This window comes from Oncorhynchus nerka, linkage group LG5 (genome assembly GCF_034236695.1).
Source record: "Oncorhynchus nerka isolate Pitt River linkage group LG5, Oner_Uvic_2.0, whole genome shotgun sequence".
NCBI classification, from domain to species: domain Eukaryota; kingdom Metazoa; phylum Chordata; class Actinopteri; order Salmoniformes; family Salmonidae; genus Oncorhynchus; species Oncorhynchus nerka.
Genome location: NC_088400.1, coordinates 32282422 through 32303978, shown reverse-complemented (window position 1 = coordinate 32303978; position 21557 = coordinate 32282422). Strand labels below are relative to the sequence as shown.

The 21557-nt window shown below is 45.3% G+C and overlaps 1 protein-coding gene across 3 annotated transcripts; it reads right to left on the bottom strand.

Annotated features, from left to right (window-relative positions):
* Window positions 1-244: 244 nt before the first annotated feature.
* LOC115122860 (centromere-associated protein E) lies at window positions 245-21166 on the bottom strand. 3 transcript variants are annotated; one of them, XM_065018537.1, is made up of 20 exons: window positions 21071-21166; window positions 19955-20740; window positions 19150-19365; window positions 18472-18619; window positions 16148-17047; window positions 13421-15871; window positions 13189-13308; window positions 12955-13110; window positions 12760-12876; window positions 12435-12557; window positions 11993-12046; window positions 11395-11664; window positions 9663-9773; window positions 9260-9508; window positions 8322-8877; window positions 8103-8233; window positions 7537-7590; window positions 7149-7379; window positions 6714-6848; window positions 245-2912 (listed from the first exon to the last, which is right to left on the bottom strand). In XM_065018537.1, exons 3-20 carry the CDS (start codon window positions 19329-19331, stop codon window positions 2736-2738), a joined length of 6165 nt encoding a protein of 2054 aa, XP_064874609.1. In that variant the 5' UTR covers window positions 19332-19365; window positions 19955-20740; window positions 21071-21166; the 3' UTR covers window positions 245-2735. The 3 variants fall into 3 exon arrangements, with proteins under 3 accessions (XP_064874609.1, XP_029507989.2, XP_029507990.2); XM_029652129.2 differs by having other exon boundaries at window positions 19150-20740; XM_029652130.2 differs by lacking the exon at window positions 9663-9773 and having other exon boundaries at window positions 19150-20740.
* Between the last annotated feature and the right edge of the window lie 391 nt (window positions 21167-21557).

Below are 21557 nucleotides of genomic sequence, written 5' to 3'. Positions count from 1 at the left end.
GTCTATATGTAAGTGTTTGTACGCAACACACAGTGGGAGTTTTGATATACAATTATCTGCATCCCATGGGGGGGGGGTTGCTCAATAGTCCCTAAACAGAGAGGAGATAAGTACAAGTACACCCACAGATTTATTGGCTATTGAGAGTGGCATGTTGGAAAGTTTGCAATGACTGGCCTCTAGTGGCAAAAATCAAGATTGTACACCACAGTATAATCCAGAAAATACAGGACATACTACTATATCTGATGTCATCTAAACATTTATTCTCTTCATACAGTCTAAAGAAATCATTAGGCAATCAAATGACATCATATGCACAGAGTGATACAGAAATACATTTGTGGCCCCATGGCCGTTCCCACAATCAGAGGAGGGACAAGTATGTAGTAGTCATGTGTCTCACACAGAATGTATTTTCTCCATTTCAGATCAGAACAGAAAAGTAAAAGGCTATTCACTTCAGTTAGACTGTAGACAGAGACTGAGGAAATGAAAGGAGACTGATACCCACAGCCACAGGCACCCATACAGTACTGTTCATCCCAATGGCATACCTCCGGTTCTTTAATCATCTCAAAAAATATATATCCGTGACAAATTTCTATCCATCTGAATGACTTGACTTCATCGAGTGATTAGATTCTACAGTAGAACATCTCAGACCTCAATCAAATTCATGATTCGATGATCAACCATGATCAACCATGATCAACCATGATCAACCATGATCAACCATGATTGGCTTTTGTAAATACACTAAACAAAAATAGAAATGCAGCACGCAACAATTTCTATGATTTTACAGAGTTACAGTTCATATCAGGAAATCAGTCAATTGAAATAAATTATTTAGGACCTATTCTATTTATTTTACATGACCGAGAATACAGATATGCATCTGTGGGTCACAGATACCTTTAAAAAAGTAGAGGAGGGGATCAGAAAACCAGTGTGACCATTATTTGCCTCATGCAGCGTGACACATCTCCTTTGCATAGAGTTGATCAGGCTGTTGATTGTGGCCTGTGGAATGTTGTCGCACTCCTCTACAATGGCTGTGCAAAGTTGCTGGATATTGGCGAGAACTGGAACACGCTGTGGTGCACGTCAATCCAGAGCATCCCAAACATGGTCAACGGGTGACATGTCTGGTGAGTATGCAGGTCATGTAAGAACTAGGACATTTTCAGCTTCTAGGAATTGTGTACAGATCCTTGCAACATGGGTCCCTGCATTATCATGCTGAAACATGAGGTGATGGCAGTGGATGAATGGCACGACAACGGACCTCAGGATCTCGTCACGGTATCTCTGTGCATGCAAATTGCCATAGATAAAATGCAATTGTGTTCGATGTCCGTAGCTTATGCCTGCCCATACTATAACACCGCCGCCACATGCCCATACCATAATCCCACCGCCATACCATAACCCTCCAACATTGACATCAGCAAACCGCACGCCAAATTCTCTAAAACAATGTTGGAGGCGGCTTATGGTTGAGAAATTAAACATTGAATTCTCTGAAAACAGCTCTGGTGGTCCGCATGCCAATTGCACGCTCCCTCAAAACTTGAGACATCTGTGGCATTGCGTTGTGTGACAACACTGCACATTTTAGTGTGGCCTTTTATTGTCCCTAGCACAAGGTGCACCTGTGTAATGACCATGCTGTTTAATCATCTTCTTGATATGCCACACCTGCCAGGTGGATGGATTATCTTGCCAAAGAGGAAATGCTCACTAACAGGGATGTAAAACTAATTTCTGCACCAAACTAGAGAGATATGATTTTTTTTATGTGAATGGAACATTTCATGGATTTTTCATTTCAACTCATGAAACATGGGACCAACACTTTACATTTTGCATTTATATTTTTGTTCAGTGTATAACGACAAAGAACTGAAATATCCAAGTCTTTGGTATGGACCTCTTTTTATCCTATTTGGCTTGATAAAGGATCCAGTAAAATGGCCTAGCTTTATTACCATGAATGCACTTGATATCAGACAGGTTGTCAGATCCATTTGGCCAACCTTTGACCTTTTTGACACTTGTCACATACAGAATAATCTTGGAAACCCAGAATTACAATCTTGCAAAATTGAGTTAGATACTCAATTATTTTCTGGGGGAAGATGTGTTTGAAAAGAGACTAGAGCAAGCAGCGGAAGCAGGGCAGTAGCTCCACCCGCCTTTGCAAGTTACAGGCAAGTCTATGGGCCAAATGTCCCCTCCCCTTCCGAAATTCCAAAGATGCGAAATCGTGATTTGTCCAAAATTATCAGTGATGAAAAATCACTGATCAAGTTCCTTGATAGTCGTCACATCCCACAGTCTGTTGACAGACACTACAATACCAGCTATATTACGTGTGTCTGTCCATGAGAGATTACACACAGAACAGTGGGGATTTTGATAGAGGTGATTAGAGATAATTTTGATAGAGGTGATAGTTAGAGGTGATTCGACAATCTCAGTGAGTATTATGTAGGCTATAAGGAACTCTCCATCGAAGCACAATGTCAAACTGGGCCACACAACTTCCCACATTTAAGCTGATGCTCTACTGTAGCCTTCCATTTCAAATTACTTTGGGCAGCGAGCGGTTATGAACGTTTGTCACAAGCAGGCAGTGTTTGACGATGTCATTAACTCTGGCCACTATAATCTCTCTGCAGGTAAGCATTCTTTGATTGGCAGCCACAGTGGCCCATCATCTTGTTCTCTCACTGATTGACAGTCACAGCGGCCCATCTTGTTCCCTCTCTGATTGGCAGGCACAGTGGCCTATCATCTGCTCCTCTCTCAGGAGAAGATTGGGGAGGGGCGGGGCTTACATGTCTGTCTGGAACAGGAACTTCCTCTAGTAACGCCACAGGAGCCAGACCTCGTCTACCATTCACCTGAAACACAGTCACGCAGTAAGCTATCTACAGTACAGCTGCACTCATCTGTTTAGATAGCAGTCTGCTAGATAGTAGTCTGTAAGATAGTCATCTGTTATGATAGCAGTCTGTTAGATAGCAGTCGGTGTGGATAGCAGTCGGTGTGGATAGCAGTCGGTGTGGATAGCAGTCGGTGTGGATAGCAGTCGGTGTGGATAGCAGTCGGTGTGGATAGCAGTCTGTTAGATAGCAGTCTGTTAGATAGCAGTCGGTGTGGATAGCAGTCTGTTAGATAGCAGTCTGTTGGATAGCAGTCTGTTAGGATAGCAGTCTGTTAGGATAGCAGTCTGTAAGGATAGCAGTCTGTAAGGATAGCAGTCTGTAAGGATAGCAGTCTGTTAGGATAGCAGTCTGTTAGGATAGCAGTCTGTAAGATAGCAGTCTGTTAGATAGCAGTCTGTAAGATAGCAGTCTGTAGGATAGCAGTCTGTTAGATAGCAGTCTGTTAGATAGCAGTCTGTTAGATAGCAGTCTGTTGGATAGCAGTCTGTGTGGATAGCAGTCTGTGTGGATAGCAGTCTGTGTGGATAGCAGTCTGTGTGGATAGCAGTCTGTTGGATAGCAGTCTGTTAGATAGCAGTCTGTTAGATAGCAGTCTGTTAGATAGCAGTCTGTTAGATAGCAGTCTGTTAGATAGCAGTCTGTTAGGATAGCAGTCTGTTAGACAGTAGTCTGTTAGACAGTAGTCTGTTAGACAGTAGTCTGTTAGGATAGCAGTCTGTGTGGTAGCAGTCTGTGTGGATAGCAGTCTGTTAGGATAGCAGTCTGTTAGGATAGCAGTCTGTTAGATAGCAGTCTGTTAGGATAGCAGTCTGTTAGATAGCAGTCTGTTAGATAGCAGTCTGTTAGGATAGCAGTCTGTTAGGATAGCAGTCTGTTAGGATAGCAGTCTGTTAGGATAGCAGTTGGTGTGGATAGCAGTCTGTTAGATAGCAGTCTGTAAGGATAGCAGTCTGTAAGGATAGCAGTCTGTTAGATAGCAGTCTGTTAGATAGCAGTCTGTTAGATAGCAGTCTGTTAGGATAGCAGTATGTTAGGATAGCAGTATGTTAGGATAGCAGTTGGTGTGGATAGCAGTCTGTTAGATAGCAGTCTGTAAGGATAGCAGTCTGTTAGGATAGCAGTTGGTGTGGATAGCAGTCTGTTGGATAGCAGTCTGTAAGGATAGCAGTCTGTAAGGATAGCAGTCTGTAAGGATAGCAGTCTGTTAGATAGCAGTCTGTTAGATAGCAGTCTGTTAGATAGCAGTCTGTTAGGATAGCAGTCGGTGTGGATAGCAGTCGGTGTGGATAGCAGTCTGTTAGATAGCAGTCTGTTAGGATAGCAGTCTGTTAGATAGCAGTCTGTTAGGATAGCAGTCTGTTAGGATAGCAGTCTGTGTGGATAGCAGTCGGTGTGGATAGCAGTCGGTGTGGATAGCAGTCGGTGTGGATAGCAGTCTGTTAGATAGCAGTCTGTTAGGATAGCAGTCTGTTAGATAGCAGTCGGTGTGGATAGCAGTCTGTTAGATAGCAGTCTGTTAGGATAGCAGTCTGTTAGGATAGCAGTCTGTTAGATAGCAGTCTGTTAGGATAGCAGTCTGTTAGGATAGCAGTCTGTGTGGATAGCAGTCGGTGTGGATAGCAGTCGGTGTGGATAGCAGTCTGTTAGATAGCAGTCTGTTAGGATAGCAGTCTGTTAGATAGCAGTCGGTGTGGATAGCAGTCTGTTAGATAGCAGTCTGTTAGATAGCAGTCTGTTAGATAGCAGTCTGTTAGATAGCAGTCTGTTAGACAGTAGTCGGTGTGGATAGCAGTCGGTGTGGATAGCAGTCTGTTAGGATAGCAGTCTGTTAGATAGCAGTCTGTTAGACAGTAGTCTGTTAGACAGTAGTCTGTTAGATAGTAGTCTGTTAGATAGTAGTCTGTTAGATAGTAGTCGGTGTGGATAGCAGTCTGTGTGGATAGCAGTCTGTTAGATAGCAGTCTGTTAGATAGCAGTCTGTTAGATAGTAGTCTGTTAGATAGTAGTCTGTTAGACAGTAGTCTGTTAGACAGTAGTCTGTTAGATAGTAGTCTGTTAGATAGTCGGTGTGGATAGCAGTCGGTGTGGATAGCAGTCTGTTAGGATAGCAGTCGGTGTGGATAGCAGTCTGTTAGGATAGCAGTCTGTTAGATAGTAGTCTGTTAGACAGTAGTCTGTTAGATAGCAGTCTGTTAGATAGCAGTCTGTTAGATAGCAGTCTGTTAGATAGCAGTCTGTTAGATAGTAGTCTGTTAGATAGCAGACAGTAGTCTGTTAGATAGTAGTCTGTTAGATATCTCAGACACAGATCTGTTCAATTACAGTGCATTCAGAAAGCATTCAGACCCCTCGACTTTTTCCACATTTTGTTACGTTACAACCTTATTCTAAAATGGATTCAATAGTTTTTCTCCTCATCAATCTACACACAATACCCCATAATGCTAAAGCAAAACTATATATTTTTTAAACATTTTTGCATTTATTTCACATTTAAATAAGTGTTCAGAACTTTTATTCAGTACTTTGTTAAAGCACTTTTGGCAACGAATATAGCTTCAAGTCTTCTTGGGTATGACGCTGCAAGCTTGGCACACCTCTATTTGGGAGGTTTCTCCCATTCTTCTCTGCAGATCCTCTCGAGCTCTGTCAGGTTGGATAGGGAACATCGATGCACAGCCATTTTCAGGTCTCTCCAGAGATTTTTGATCGGGTTCAAGTCCGGGCTCTGGCTGGGCCACTCAAGGACATTCAGAGACTTGTCCCGAAGCCACTCCTGCATTGTCTTGGCTGTGTGCTTAGGGTCATTGTCCTGTTGGAAGGTGAACCTTCACCCCCAGTCTGAGGTCCTGAGTGCTCTGGAGCAGGCTTTCATCAAGGATTTCTCTGTACTTTGCTCCGTTCATCTTTCCCTCGATCCTGACTAGTCACTGAAAAAACATCCCCACAGCACGAGGTTTCCTCCAGACGTGACGCTTGGCATTCAGGCCAAAGAGTTCAATCTTAGTTTAATCAGACCAGAGAATCTTATTTCTCATGGTCTGAGTCTTCAGGTGCCTTTTGGTTTGGTTGAGCGGCCAGCTCTAGGAAGAGTCTTGGTGGTTCCAAACTTCTTACATTTAAGAATGATGGAGACCACTATGTTCTTGGGGACCTTCAATGCTGCAGACATTTTTTGGTACCATTCCCCAAATCTGTGCCTCGACACAATCCTGTCTCGGAGCTCTACGGACAATTCCTTCAACCTCATGGCTTGTTTTTTTCTCTGACATGCACTGTCAACTGTGGGACCTTATATAGACAGGTGTGTGCATTTCCAAATCATGTCCAATCAATTGAATTTACCCTAGGTGGACTCCAATCAAGTTGTAGAAACATCTCAAGGATGATCAATGGAAACAGGATATACCTGAGCTCAATTACAATTCTCATAGCTAATGTCTGAATACTTACGCAAATAAGGTATCTGTTTTTTTATATTTTTATATACATTTGCTAAAATGTCTAAAAACCTGTTTTTCATTATGTCATCATGGAGTATTGTGTGTAGATTGATGAGGAAAAAATGTAATTTAATCCATTTTAGAATAAGGCCGTAACGTAACAAAATGTGGAAAAAGTCAAGGGGTCTGAATACTTTCCAGAATGTCCTGTACATACACATGATGATCCGATATAAAGAGATTCAAGCTACAAGTTAATTCTGCAAGTTGATTGGTAAATGACTGTTTGACTAGATGTTGTTGATTGGCCCACCTCGGCCTGACAGAAGCCGTCGTTGCGTGGGTTGCCTAGCAGCATGACGGTGTCTCCCTCTCTCAGGGCCAGCTCTCTGCTGGGGTGGAGGTTAGGACTGTCCTTCAGAGGGTTGTAGTTGTAGATGGCCACAAGCTGAAAGGCACGCCACACACACATATTAATACACAATGTAGATATTTATGAATGCATCACATTTCATTATTTCATACAGATTTCAATGAAACACAGTAACTGAAAAGGAACACATCAAGACCGTTGGACTTGCTGAGTCGGGTGAGTAAGGTTTCAACTGGAGAGTGTGGCTGAAAATATGCAGTAAAAGATTAAAAGATTAAAACGTTGGGTCAGGGTAAGTTTCCCAAAATGGTCAGGGCAAAAGTGATCATGTGGTGGGTGTGTCAATTTAGAAGTGGGCATGTATGTAGAACTCACTGGTTGGGTGGAGCCATTGTGTCGGTGTGTGGGCGGAGTCCTGCAGTCTCGGTAGGCAGGGTCTGTGCAGGGAGCAGCAGAAGCTGTGTTGACACGGGTGTGATCTGTCCTAAACTGGGTGTGTTTTCCCCTGTAGATGAGGTGGACCTTCTCCGCATAGAGACCGTTGGAGCCCAGGGTCTGAACACTGATGTGGACCGGGCCGGACAGATCCAGATTCTCCAGAATACACTGAAAGAGAGGACAAGATACACACTGTCATCTTCAACCATTCAACTGATGATACGTAGAAACACCACACACAGGGATGAATATTATTGCATCATTAGAACAGGAAGAGGAGGAGGAAAGGTGGAGCATGTTGTCAAAGGACTGCTTCATACCGTACCTTCGTGCATGCAGAGCTCATGACAGACTTGTGGAACTCCCCTTCTACATAGATCTGTAGAGGTAGAGAGGTAGAGAGGTAGGTAGAGAGGTAGAGAGAGAGGTAGAGAGAGAGGTGGAGAGAGAGGTAGAGAGAGAGGTAGAGAGGTGGAGAGAGAGGTAGAGAGGTAGAGAGAGAGGTAGAGAGGTAGAGAGAGAGGTAGAGAGGTAGAGAGAGAGGTAGAGAGGTAGAGAGGTAGAGGTAGAGAGAGAGGTAGAGAGAGAGGTAGAGAGAGAGGTAGAGAGAGAGAGGTAGACAGAGAGAGGTAGACAGAGAGAGGTAGAGAGAGAGGTAGACAGAGAGAGGTAGAGGTAGACGTAGACAGAGAGAGGTAGAGAGAGGTAGAGGTAGAGAGGTAGAGAGGTAGAGGTAGAGGTAGACAGAGAGAGGTAGACAGAGAGAGGTAGAGAGATAGAGAGGTAGAGAGAGAGAGAGAGATGAGCAAGGCATACACAGAGCACCGAATGAACAACACCAAAGCCATCCATTTACATTCTAATGTATCCAAGGCGAGAGGCGCAGCCTACCATGTATCCATACACAAAGGTTCCGTTGCTGCAGCCCAGCTCATCCAGTGGCGGTCTCTCCCAACCAATCATGAGGCTGCTCTGTCCCACCGTCCTGATGACCTCAACAGAGCTCACCTCAGCTGGAGGTTCTAAGAGGGGCGGGACCAAAGACAATCAGACACGTATGCTTTCCGTCAAGTGTACAGTCAACAGTGTGTATTGTGTAGGCTACTGCACCTGGTATAGCTCTGGGTTTGGGTGGTTTAGCTTGTTCCGGCTGGAGGTTGAAGAGGGGCTTCTTGATGCAATGGTCCTCATCAGGCAGTTGTGACAACTCAGCAAGGGGAAGAGCAGTAGTGATGGGGGCCATTTTGGTGGGGGCAGTGTTCCACAAGGCAGTGGTAGTTTGTGCTTTAACAGTCCGGGCCACAGCGGTAGGAGGGGTATTAACAGGGGTTGTAACATTGGAGGTAGCAGCAGCAGAGCCAGTTTTAGAAAGGGGTTCTTTACCACTGCTAAGGGCAGTAGTGGTGGTGGTGGTGTAGACAGGAGGGCTGGTAGTTGGATGTGCTCTGTTTGGGGTCTGCTTAGAAGAGGTAGCACCATCACTGGTAGTTTTAGTGGGGGCAGTGGCAGATAGGAGACTAGTACTAGTAATAATAGGGGTAGTTGCTACAAGGGTATGCTTGGGTCGGTTGGGGGCAACAGGGTTGTGGTTGGGGTATCCTGGGGAGTACCCCTGTCCTGGAGGGGGACTGGAGTAAACCTGGGGGCTGGTCTTGGAAGGGAAAACCTAGGGAGAGAATGGGTGACATGGTTGTGTAGACTATATTGGGACTTTGTGCATAAACAATATACATTTGCAGTCCTTCAAGCCTGGTTAGCATAGCATTGTGTGTTTTGATACTTAATTCTACCACAACTGAAGTTTCCTGTTGAAAACAAGTTACTCAATATTTAATATGTGTCTGTTTTTTATTTTAATGTGTATATGAACGTGCAGTTTAATGTGTTTATTGTATTTTGATGTGTATTGTGGTGCTATACAGGCTCATCTGGAAAAGAGACCTTGGTCTCAGTCTGACTCCCTGTCTAAATAAAGGTTAAATAAATCTAAAATAACTTGTGTGAAGGTAGGTAGCATAGAGTTTGTTGAAGCTGTACTATAGGCCTACCTGGTAGCTGTTGGAGAGAGTGTTCTGCAACTGCTGGTGAAGGTTGATTATCTTCCCTGGACTGGTCAGCTTCCTAGTCAGACTGGCACATCTCTCTGGCGAGGGGGAAGTCAGGATGAGTGGTCTCCCATTCTCCTCTAAGAAACGGGCAGGGACCAGGCCAGACTCCCCTTTCACCTCGGCATGGTACATCCCATGTCTGTCTGGGAGTCCAGTGACTTGGACTGATTCACCCGCAGAAAGGGGCAGCTGTAACAGAAATGTGTGGATAATATAAGCCTACTGTATAAGACATGCAACAAGATATCATTTGTTGTCATGTATTTATATTAAAACAATGCTCTGTGACGGAATACTGTGTGCCACAGAAACTGAGAGTTGCAATATTTCTAAATCCAACTACCATTGGCAGTAGAGTGTGAGGCATGTTCGGAGAGGGGCAGTAGTCTGCTGTGGCCACACACACTCTGAAGTGTTCCCTCCTACTGCCTTCAGACACAGCTTTACTCAGCTCCTAGGGAGAGAGCACAACCCCTCAGAGATGGCCAGGGAAACCCCTTACACATGTGTGTTATGTTATAAACCCCTTCAGCTGGTGTGAGGTATGTTTCTGTATTACACAGTGGTGGGAAAAGTACCCAATTGTCATACTTGAAAAAGTAAAGTTACGTTAATAGAAAATTACTCAAGTAAAAGTGAAAGTCACCAAGTAAAATACTACTTGAGTAAAAGTCTAAAAGTATTTGGTTTTAAATATACTTATGTATCAAAAGTAAATGTAAAAGTATACATCATTTCAAATGCCTTATATTAAGCCAACCAGACGGCACCATTTTCTTTTATATTTTTTTATTTACAGATAGCCAGAGGCACACTGCAACATTCAGACCTCTTTTCCATTATTGAGTGAGTCCACCAGATCAGAGGCAGTAGGGATGACCAGGGATGTTCTCTTGATAAGTGCGTGAATTGGACCAGTTCCCTGAACTTCTAAGCATTCAAAATGGTAGGCCTTAATAACGGAACACTAGTCACTTTAATAAGGTTTTACATATTTTTGCTTTACTTATCTCGTATGTATATACTGTATTCTATTCTACTGTATTGTAGTTCACGCCACTCCGATATTGCTCATCCTAATATTTATATATTCCTTAAATCCATTATTTTTCTTTTAGGTTGTGTGTATTGTGTGTGTTGTTGTGAATTGTTAGATATTACTACACTGTTGGAGCTAGAAACACTACACCTGCAACAACATCTGCTAAACATGTGTATGTGACAAATAACATTTGATTTGAAATGTAATGAGTACTTCTGGGTGTCAGGGAAAATGTATGGAGAAAAAGTACATCATTTTCTTTAGTAATGTAGTGAAATAAAAGTTAAAGTTCTCAAAAATATGAATTGTAAAGTACAGATTCCCGCCAAAAACTACTTAAGTACTACTTTAAAGTATTTTTACTTTACACTACTGGTTTCACACTGTACTAAGATGAGTTAGTGGTTCAGTGCAGTGGTATGGTGTCACGGTCGTCATATGGAGGAGACCAAGGCGCAGCGTGGTAAGCGTACATACTTCTTTAATGAAAGAACGAACACTGAACAAAACGAACCGTGAAGCTAATATGGCTAGTGCAGACAGGCAACTAAACACAGAATAACAACCCACAAAATACCCAAGGAATATGGCTACCTAAATATGGTCCCCAATCAGAGACAACGATAAACAGCTGCCTCTGATTGAGAACCAATCTAGGCAACCATAGACATATAAACACCTAGACTTACAAAAACCCCTAGACATACAAAAACGCAGAGACAATACACAAACTAAACAAACCACCCTCGTCACACCCTGACCTAACCAAAATAATAAAGAAAACATGGATAACTAAGGTCAGGGCGTGACATATGGTGTGTTACTGTGGTGCGTTTCAAACCTCTCCTCGGGGATCGGAAATTTCACAATTTTGTTGTTGCCCTGCACTACCTCACCTGAATCGAGTAGTTAAGGGCTTGATTAGTTGACAAGTTTAATCCGCTGTACTAGCTGTGGAATAGCTTGAATATATGGAACGGCTGGGGGTCTCCGAGGAGAGGTTTGAAAACCTCTGTGTTACCACATCTCTTACCTGTGTTGCGGAGGCTGCAGCAGAGGTCTGTGAGCACTCCGGTCGTTCTGAGGCTGCAGGTGGGAGAAGGTGGGTGTTCTCCTGCAGAGCTGCAGTGGATGGGGGTGTGAAGGTGCTGGCGTAGTCCTGCAGTGCTGTGTCATTAAGCAGGTCCTCCGCCTCCTGGGTCAGATTGTAGTCCAGGCAGCCATACCGACGCAGGGCTCGCATCAACTGCACCAGTAGACTGTTCCTCTGTTGGCACTTCACCACCAGACATGACAGCTTGGCCTGCCATCGGACAGATCATCAGTCAATCAAAACCAAAACCTGGCAGCGTGGCTTGTCTTTGGACAGATCATCAGTCAATCAAAACCAAAACCTGGCAGCATGGCTTGCCATCGGACAGATCATCAGTCAATCAAAACCAAAACCTGGCAGCTTGGCTTGTCATTGGACAGATCATTAGTCAATCAAAACCAAATCGTTACAGCATGGCCTGCCATTGGATACAACAGCTGTCAGTCAAAACAAGTCCAACACCAAATCTTATTTTAGCTTCAAACAACCATGTATCAAAGCAGACTAACAGACTACCCCCATTCTCCACCCCCCTCACCTTTAGAGGAGCTATGTCCAGATCCGTCTGACTCTTTCTCAGGAGAACATTGTACTGGAGAAAGTCAGGAGAGACAAAGCCATTAGACGAAATACACTGACTGGAAATAACAACAAAGCATTACAGTAAACCAAAAACACTGACCACAAATACAGCTCTGTTGATATTGTAAAAGCTCTCTTCCAATACAATTCATTCTGCATGTCTTTGAACAAACATCACTCTAAGCAGAGAGCTGTGGTTTTATCAGACTAGGATGAAGTTGCTCCTTGACACTGATCTCAAGTCAGTTTTGAATTTTCTTCCTAACAGGTAAGGCTCGGGATTCGGGGATGGTAGAGTATTAAGCTGATTCTAAATCTGTGCAAAATGATGCCTTCTACCTAAATTGGTAAACTTAAGGGTAACCTTTACCAATCTTAGCTGACAAAAGGCAGTTTACCTTATTTCTGATGTCATCATAGCGCACCCTCAGTAAGGTGAGTGTGTTGCTCCAGTCCTCTCTGCTGCCCTGCTCTCCCTTCAGAGATGTGTACTCTGAACTCAGCTCCTTCAGAGCAACACTCTGCGTGAACGATCACAAATTCAGGTATACAGTACACACATAGAAAGATTTAGTCAACACACACACCTTGGCTTTGAGTTCAGCCTGAAGCAACACACACCTTGGCTTTGAGTTCAGCCTGAAGCAACACACACCTTGGCTTTGAGTTCAGCCTGAAGCAACACACACCTTGGCTTTGAGTTCAGCCTGAAGCAACACACACCTTGGCTTTGAGTTCAGCCTGAAGCAAGCTGAAGTTCTCTTGGATCTTGATCCTCAGTGAGTGAGCATCGGTCTTCTCTCTCTCCAGACACAATAGTCTGCTCTTCACCTCTCCCAACTAACAACAGACACAGCCAGTGGGTTATCATGACATGACTATGGTGGTTAGTGAGAGGGATACTTTCTCTATCCATACCTCTGCTCTCAGTGTGTGGTTTTCCCTCTTTGTCTTCTCCACCTCCTTGGTTTCCTCTCTCATCCCCTTCACCTCATTGGCTGCCTTTCCCGCCCTCTTCTCAGCCTCCTCTCGTCTGACCTCAGACACACCCAGCTCATGGTACCACCTTTGAGCCTGCACACACAGATTCTGTTCAGTCATGGTTCTGACCTCTCCTCTGATTGGCCAAGACAGGAAGAAAGGAGCGCTCACCTCTGATTGGGTCTTCTTCAGTACCTCTCGTGAGCTTCTGAGTTCTAACCCCAGCGACTCAATCTCCCTCATCAGTTCACTCTGCTCCATATCTGTTCCCTCCTTCTCTCCCAAGTGATCCTGGATACGGGGATATGCTATAACTCACACAACCCTGCGACACGCTACTACTGACAGAAACTCAGTGCCAACATACATAACAACTCACACAAGTACAAAGATTCCCTCCTACCTGTGCAGACTGTGCCAGACTGATGGTCTTGTAGGAGTAGACCATGGCCAGACATCTATGAGTGGCATCACCATCATCATGCATTTTTGGCATCTGACCCCCTCTCTCTGTAGCCACAACCTCTGTGCGTGTTGCCTTGCCAACGTGGTTCTCTGAGGGCTGCTGGTTGTGGCTCCGCCCCTGTAACAGCAGCTGATACCGTAGAGTAGCGACGTCCATCTGCAACTGGTCTCTCTCCTCTGTGAGCTGTTCTCTCTGTTCTCTCAGAACATCCATTGACTGAACTAGCTGCTCTTTCTCTTCTTTTAGATCAGAGACAAACTGGTCCACCTGGTACCGCTCTCGTGTTTGAAGGCTGAGAGATGACAGCCTGTCTCTTTCCTGCTCTAGACGGCTGAGTGTCTGTGTTAGCTGGTCTCTCTGTCCCTTTAAACCACACAATGACTGCATCAACTGGTCTCTCTCATCTTTTTGGCCGAAGAGAGACTGCGAGAGCTTGTCTCTCTCCTCCTGGAGTCCAGATATTGACTGAACTAGCTGGTCTCTCTCCTCCTGGAGTCCAGACATTGACTGAACTAGCTGGTCTCTCTCCCCCTGGAGTCCAGACATTGACTGAACTAGCTGGTCTCTCTCCCCCTGGAGTCCAGACATTGACTGAACTAGCTGGTCTCTCTCCCCCTGGAGTCCAGACATTGACTGAACTAGCTGGTCTCTCTCCTCCTGGAGTCCAGACATTGACTGAACTAGCTGGTCTCTCTCCTCCTGGAGTCCAGACATTGACTGAACTAGCTGGTCTCTCTCCTCCTGGAGTCCAGACATTGACTGAACTAGCTGGTCTCTCTCCTCCTGGAGTCCAGACATTGACTGAACTAGCTGGTCTCTCTCCTCCTGGAGTCCAGACATTGATTGAACTAGCTGGTCTCTCTCCTCCTGGAGTCCAGACATTGACTGAACTAGCTGGTCTCTCTCCTCCTGGAGTCCAGACATTGACTGAACTGGCTGGTCTCTCTCCTCCTGGAGTCCAAACATTGACTGAACTAGCTGGTCTCTCTCCTCTTTTAAACCACACATTGACCGCGTCACCTTGTCTCTCTCATCTTTCAGACCACAGAGGGACCTTGTCAGCTGTTCTTTCTCTTCTTTTAAACCGCAGAGTGACTTATGGATCTGGTCGCGTTCTTCTTTCAGAACCCACATGGAGCGTGTTAGCTGGTGTTTCTCCTCTGTCTGACTGCTAAGTGAGAGGGCTACCTGTTCTCTTTCCTCTTTGAGATCACTGAGATAGCCAATCAGCTCGTCCCTCTTCTCTCTAAGCCTGCACGTTGACTCCGTGGTCAAACGGTCCTCCTGCTGACTACACACTGACTCAACCGTGTGGTCAACCTGTGGTACACCACTATTCACTGACCCTGGCGTCTGATCACCTTGTAAACTGGTCACAACCCCTACTGTGGGTTGACCCTGTTGAGCGTGCACTGAGCCGACTGCATGCTCACCCTGTTGACCGCACTCTGACTCTGACTCAGTGGTCAAACCACTGTCACCCTGCTGTAGGCCTAGCTGACCACTCTCGATCCGTCTTTCCTGCAGCTCTATGATAGTGTTGAGGTCATCCTCAGTCTTCCTGGTCAGCTCAGTGATGAGACCTCCCTGCTCCAGGTTCTCCTGCTCCAGCCTGGTGCTCTCCCTCTCTAGCAGGGACACTTGCAGCCTGAGCTGGACTAGCTCCCTCTCACTCTCCCCCTCCTGGCTCTCTATGTGGGCTAGGAGCTTCTGGATACGCCTGCCCAGGGCCCGGTTCTCCTGGTTCAAGGCTAGGGCTAGGTCATCTTGGGCTAAGGCAAAAAGGGACAGGTCATCCTGGGCTAAGGCTAGGATAGTATCATTCTGATATGGAGTTGCAGTGAGCTCTCTGCAACTCTGGGGTACAAGGTTTGGAGTTGACACCTTATTTTCCTGGACATTTGTCATGCTCTTGCCAACAAGCGAGGACCCCTGCTCCACCTCGCAGGCCCACGTTTCTCCCTGCGCCCTGAGTTTACATTTCAGTCGGGCGTTCTCCTCGGTCACCTTGTGCAGCTGGTCCTGTGTGTGTCGTAGAGTGATCTCCAGCTGGTCCCTGTGGTCCCGGAGTGAGTCCATGTCGCCCCCCATGCTCCTGTAAGCCTCTTTCAGGGCCTCAGTCTCCTCGCTTGTTCCCTCCTCCAGGTTGAGAGAGGGGAAGCCCCCAGGACCAGGACACCAGTCCCTCAGGGTCAACTCCCCCAGACCCTCAACGCTCTTAGTACCCAGGGATATGAGGCCGGGGTTCTGGCTACGGTGGCCTGAGAGGTTCAGGAGGTCCGGCTGGGGCAGAGGCAGAGTGGAGTTTTCCTGCGACCTCTCTGTTGCTCCATGGTGTTGAGCAGAGGGGTATGTGTCTAGTGAAGACTGGCCTGGGATCATCTTCACCTGCATAGATGATGAACACTAAACATTAGAGGTTAATCAAAAAGCAGATCCCAGTCTCAAAACACACAAGCCGGCCACACTCGTTAGTTCCTCTGTAGTTACTCAGATCAACATTCCACTTTGGACACATGATAATCCCAAATTATAATCCATTTTACAATCCTAAAATAAGGTTTGCTTATAATCGTAATCATTCACATTCTTGAGGCTTAACTCTCCAACTCTTACACTGACTTACAGAGTCCCCTCTACATGAACTTTCATCTCATCACTCACCGGGTCAGTGTTGTTCACAGAGCAGGGAACTGGTTGACCCAGGCCAGAGGTGTTTGGCAGGGAGGTAGCCAGGCTGGGGGTAGAGACAGGGCTGGGGTCAGTAGAACCCAGGCTGTGATTGGTCTGTCTCAGAGTGTGGCTGAGCCTCTGACACAGTCTCTGGTTCTCCTCTTGCAGCTCCTCCACCTCCTCCATCAGGGAGCTCTCTGTCAGCTTCAGTCTGTGGACCACCGTCCTCATCTCCTCCAACGTACAGGACAAGAAGTGGATGTTTTCCTGCGCTTCCTCCAACTGTTCCATCAGCCCCCTCTGCTCCGCCAGCCCCTGCTCCTCCCTCTCCAGCAGAACCCTGAGGTCCTCCTGGAGGCTGAGGATGAAGCTTCTCAGTCTAGCCTCACCCCCCAGACTCTCACCATCTTCCCCTTCCTCCCCCTCTCTTTCTCCCTCTATTTCTCTATCATCCGCTCCCTGCTTCTGCTGGAGCTGTTGTCCGTAGTGTCTCCGCTGTGTCTTCTCCTCACCGTCCTCCTCCTCTCCTTCTCCTTCCTCCCTTGGGTGGGGCAGTCTCTCTGTCTCTGTTCTCTGTTGGCCTGAGGTTGGTACCATGATGGACTTGACATTGTCTGCAGTAACGGAGTTGGTGCTAGCTGTGTTGACAGGGGCTATGTAGGTGGCAGCAGATACGTTCATCTCCAGCACCGGTCGCTCCAGCTGGTGGAGTCTGGTCTGCAGGCCCTGCTCTCTGTCTCTGGCCAGGCCTAGCTTGTGGTGCAGCTGGCTCTTAAAGTGCTCAAAGTACTGAGACTGGCGGCCCATCTCCTCTTCTTTAGCCCTGAGCTGGGCCTGGCAGCGCCGCAGCCTCTCCCTCCACACACGGTCCCCACGCTCCTTCTCCTGGGACTGGGACAGAGACAGGGAGATTACAATAACTTACACCTGAGCTACAATAGAGTTATGATACTCGCATACTCCCTGCATTCTCCTTCTTACAATTACAATAAATTACAATAAATTACCCTACACTAATACCTGAGTTACAACAGGTTTACACTACACTACCTGAGTTACAACAGGTTTACACTACACTAATACCTGAGTTACAACAGGTTTACACTACACTACCTGAGTAACAACAGGTTTACACTACACTAATACCTGAGTTACAACAGGTTTACACTACACTAATACCTGAGTTACAACAGGTTTACACTACACTAATACCTGAGTTACAACAGGTTTAATACCTGAGTTACAACAGGTTTACACTACACTAATACCTGAGTTACAACAGGTTTACACTACACTAATACCTGAGTTACAACAGGTTTACACTACACTAATACCTGAGTTACAACAGGTTTACACTACACTAATACCTGAGTTACAACAGGTTTACACTACACTAATACCTGAGTTACAACAGGTTTACACTACACTAATACCTGAGTTACAACAGGTTTACACTACACTAATACCTGAGTTACAAACTACACTAATACCTGAGTTACAACAGGTTTACACTACACTAATACCTGAGTTACAACAGGTTTACACTACACTAATACCTGAGTTATAACAGGTTTACACTACACTAATACCTGAGTTATAACAGGTTTACACTACACTACCTGAGTTACAACAGGTTTACACTACACTACCTGAGTAACAACAGGTTTACACTACACTAATACCTGAGTTACAACAGGTTTACACTACACTACCTGAGTAACAACAGGTTTACACTACACTAATACCTGAGTTACAACAGGTTTACACTACCTGAGTAACAACAGGTTTACACTACACTAATACCTGAGTTACAACAGGTTTACACTACACTACCTGAGTTACAACAGGTTTACACTACACTACCTGAGTTACAACAGGTTTACACTACACTACCTGAGTAACAACAGGTTTACACTACACTAATACCTGAGTTACAACAGGTTTACACTACACTACCTGAGTTACAACAGGTTTACACTACACTAATACCTGAGTTACAACAGGTTTACACTACACTACCTGAGTTACAACAGGTTTACACTACACTACCTGAGTAACAACAGGTTTACACTGCACTAATACCTGAGTTACAACAGGTTTACACTACACTAATACCTGAGTTACAACAGGTTTACACTACACTACCTGAGTTACAACAGGTTTACACTACACTAATACCTGAGTTACAACAGGTTTACACTACACTAATACCTGAGTTATAACAGGCTTACACTACATGTACAGTACAGCTTCCAGTACTCGTATGTTTGCTATGCCTCATTGAAGCTCATGTAAAGCTCAATTCTGTCTCTCACCATGGAGCGTACCTCCTCCCTCAGCGTGTGGAGCCGCTCATCCAGCCTCTGGCGCTGCATCATGCTGGGGCAGTGGAGGACTGAGTTGGAAGTAAGGTCCTCCACCTTCTGTAGCAGGCTCTGTTCTGACACCTCCAACTCTCTAATCCTGCACATGAGGACAACATGACTCATTAGATCACATTACATTTTCATAGCATTACATGATTAGCATAGCATTACATGATTAGCATAGCATTACACGATTAGCATAGCATTACATGATTAGCATAGCATTACATGGTTAGCATAGCATTACATGATAAGCATAGCATTACATGAATAGCATAGAATTGCATGAATAGCATAGCATTACATGATTAGCATAGCATTACATGATTAGCATAGCATTACATGATTAGCATATCATTACATTAGCATTCAACAGAGATGAGACATCCTACTGTCAAAAGTCAAAGAGAAAATAGAAGTGTGCACACATACCTTACTGACTGCAATGTTTGAAATAAACCCCACACAGTGATATAATGCTAAGAGGTAACCAACAGTCTGTTACTATGGCAAAATGCTGCTTGGTAAGCTGCATGTGAGTACAGGATGTGCAATGTGATATGGTTGTGGCCATATGTTGTAGCTGTGTGATACATGATCCCTGTCTCTATGTCACCTGCTCCTCACCTGCTGTGCAGAGCGCTCTCAGACTCAGTGAAGGAGCTGACGTTGTCTCTCAGGCTGTGCTCTAGAAGCTTCACTCTGTGGGTCAGAACCTGGAGGTCCGGGGTGCCAGTGGGACCTGTTTCCATGGTTACAGAGTGAGCTCCGGTTCCAGTCCCCGCTGTTGTAATCATGTTCTCCTCCATGGTTGTTGTTCATGGGTGACCTCCTCTCTAGAACCTGCAAACCAACGGTTTCCATTCAGAAACCTTACTGATCCTCTCCCTGCATTCATCCACTGTCCGGTAGCAAACCAACAAACACACTCCTTCTCCAACCTCAGTCACACCCCCCTCTCTTTCTCAAAAACTGCCTCCCTTCTCCTCTTTCTCTATATACCTCTCTGACCTCCCTCTTTCTCTCCCTTCGCTTCTCTCTCTTTGTCCTCTCTTCCATCTCTTTCTTGACCCTTTGCTGTGGTGTAACACACACACACACACACACACACACAAATTGCATTAATCATGAGAGCAGCAGCTCGGCTGCAGCAAGTAGCTGACTAGCTTCAGACATGCGTCTAAAGTTACCTCACCACCTCCTCTCCCTAACCACAACAAGCCCCTCCCCCTCATCCCATCACCTATCTCTCCCAGTTACTGCGTAACTCTGATTAAGCTAATGAATGAATGCAATGTGAAGCCAATGGATAACTCAGAACTGCAGAACAGAGCTGAAGGAGGAAGTATTTGTATTGGGTTTGTTTCGTCAAGGTACCTAAAGTTAGTCATAATTGTAAAATACAGTGCTGTGATAATATAAAGTAACTTACATACTGAAGAGTCTTCGTTGTCTTCCAGCGTCTAGACTCCTCCCGTCCCCTCAGTCCTCTGGTGTCTCTACTGCGGCACCTACTAAGAGCTTTCACTTCTTACCCTTTCAACGTGGCCGTGACAGACGTTTCCATGGAGACCTTCATGCGCTGAGCTTTCCGGGAATGTCCAGTGCCCAGGACTTGGCTAGTCTGTGTTAGAAAGGCCACCTGCTTTCTTTCCCCCTTCTTCTTCTCCTCCTCCTCCTCCTCTTTCTCCCTCCTCTCCGATTGCACTCTTTCGTTGTGTGGTTCTAAATTCATCTGAGGCACTGTCTCAATCAATGTTGTCCTTATTGACCCGCTTCAGTGTTGCAGCCACAATGTTTATGCTTTTTAGAACTCACCTTAGAGTTTGGCTAATTGTTCCACTTGCAGAAACTGTAGGCGAGACTTCCTTTCTATTAAAAACACTGATATACCTCTCTTTATATGTCTCTGGGATTTGTTCACTTTTCAAAGTCATGGTTTTGTTATGTTCTGCATCCCAGGTTAAAAGTGCATGTTTATCAAAAAAAGCCATAAGGTTTGTGAACCATCTAAAATAAAAAGCATTTTAAAAAAAAAAAAACATGTTGTGTGTTTCTTCCTCACTCTCCACCTGAGCGCCTTAGCACCTGAGGAAACAGACAAATGATGGCCAGCGTCATCATCCTGTTATTACACAGTATGAGGGAGGCTGCGTAGCTCTTGTGTCATTACCTGATGGCGGTCCGTGTCACTGTCATTAAGGCCCAATAATAAAAGCTAGAGAGAAAAACAAAAAGAGGAAGAAGAACTAAACAAATCATAATGTTAAAAAAAGGAGAGAAGAAGACACGTTACTGTTCAGAATTCTAACTGAAGAGTCCTACTGCCTCATGACCCACAACCACAGGAGGCTGGTGAAGGGAGGCTTATAATAATAGTTGGAATGACGTGAATAGAGTGGTACCATGTGTTTGATACCAGTCATTTTGTTTCCTTCCAGCCATTACCATGAGCCCAGCCTCCCCAAATTAGGTTCCACTAGCCACCTGTGCCCACAACACATACATAGATGTTTCTTAGACAGAGAGAGAGAAATGACATATATACCTTTTCTTCAATTTCCTTGACTTGTCTCTTTTGCATGTCAATCATGCCTTCCAACTGTCTTATTCTCTGTAAAGCAAATAACACAGAACATATGGTTCAGGAGGTCAACTTCCTACTGACCACAGGCTCTGTATTATAGTTTAGAAGTAGAACAAATAAATGGCTGTGGTTGTTAAACAGTTGCTAATGAAAGTGACGACAACCCTTTCCACATGTATTCCCAGAAGCTGCCCTACTCCCATGTTACCATGGCAGCTGTTGCAGAGCGTCAAATTTAAAAAATCCTGCTGCCATGACAACGAGCAAGTGGAACAATGGTGAATCTTTGTCCAGACCACATGAGCTGATTTGTTGACCGACCTTTGGTCTTGGCTACACACGCACGCACACTTCCATTTGCTCCTTTCCTCTCCTCTAAACACTATTTGAGACAGACTCAGACAAGCGTGAAATCCTAAACCTTCACTGGAAGCAAACCAGTCCACTG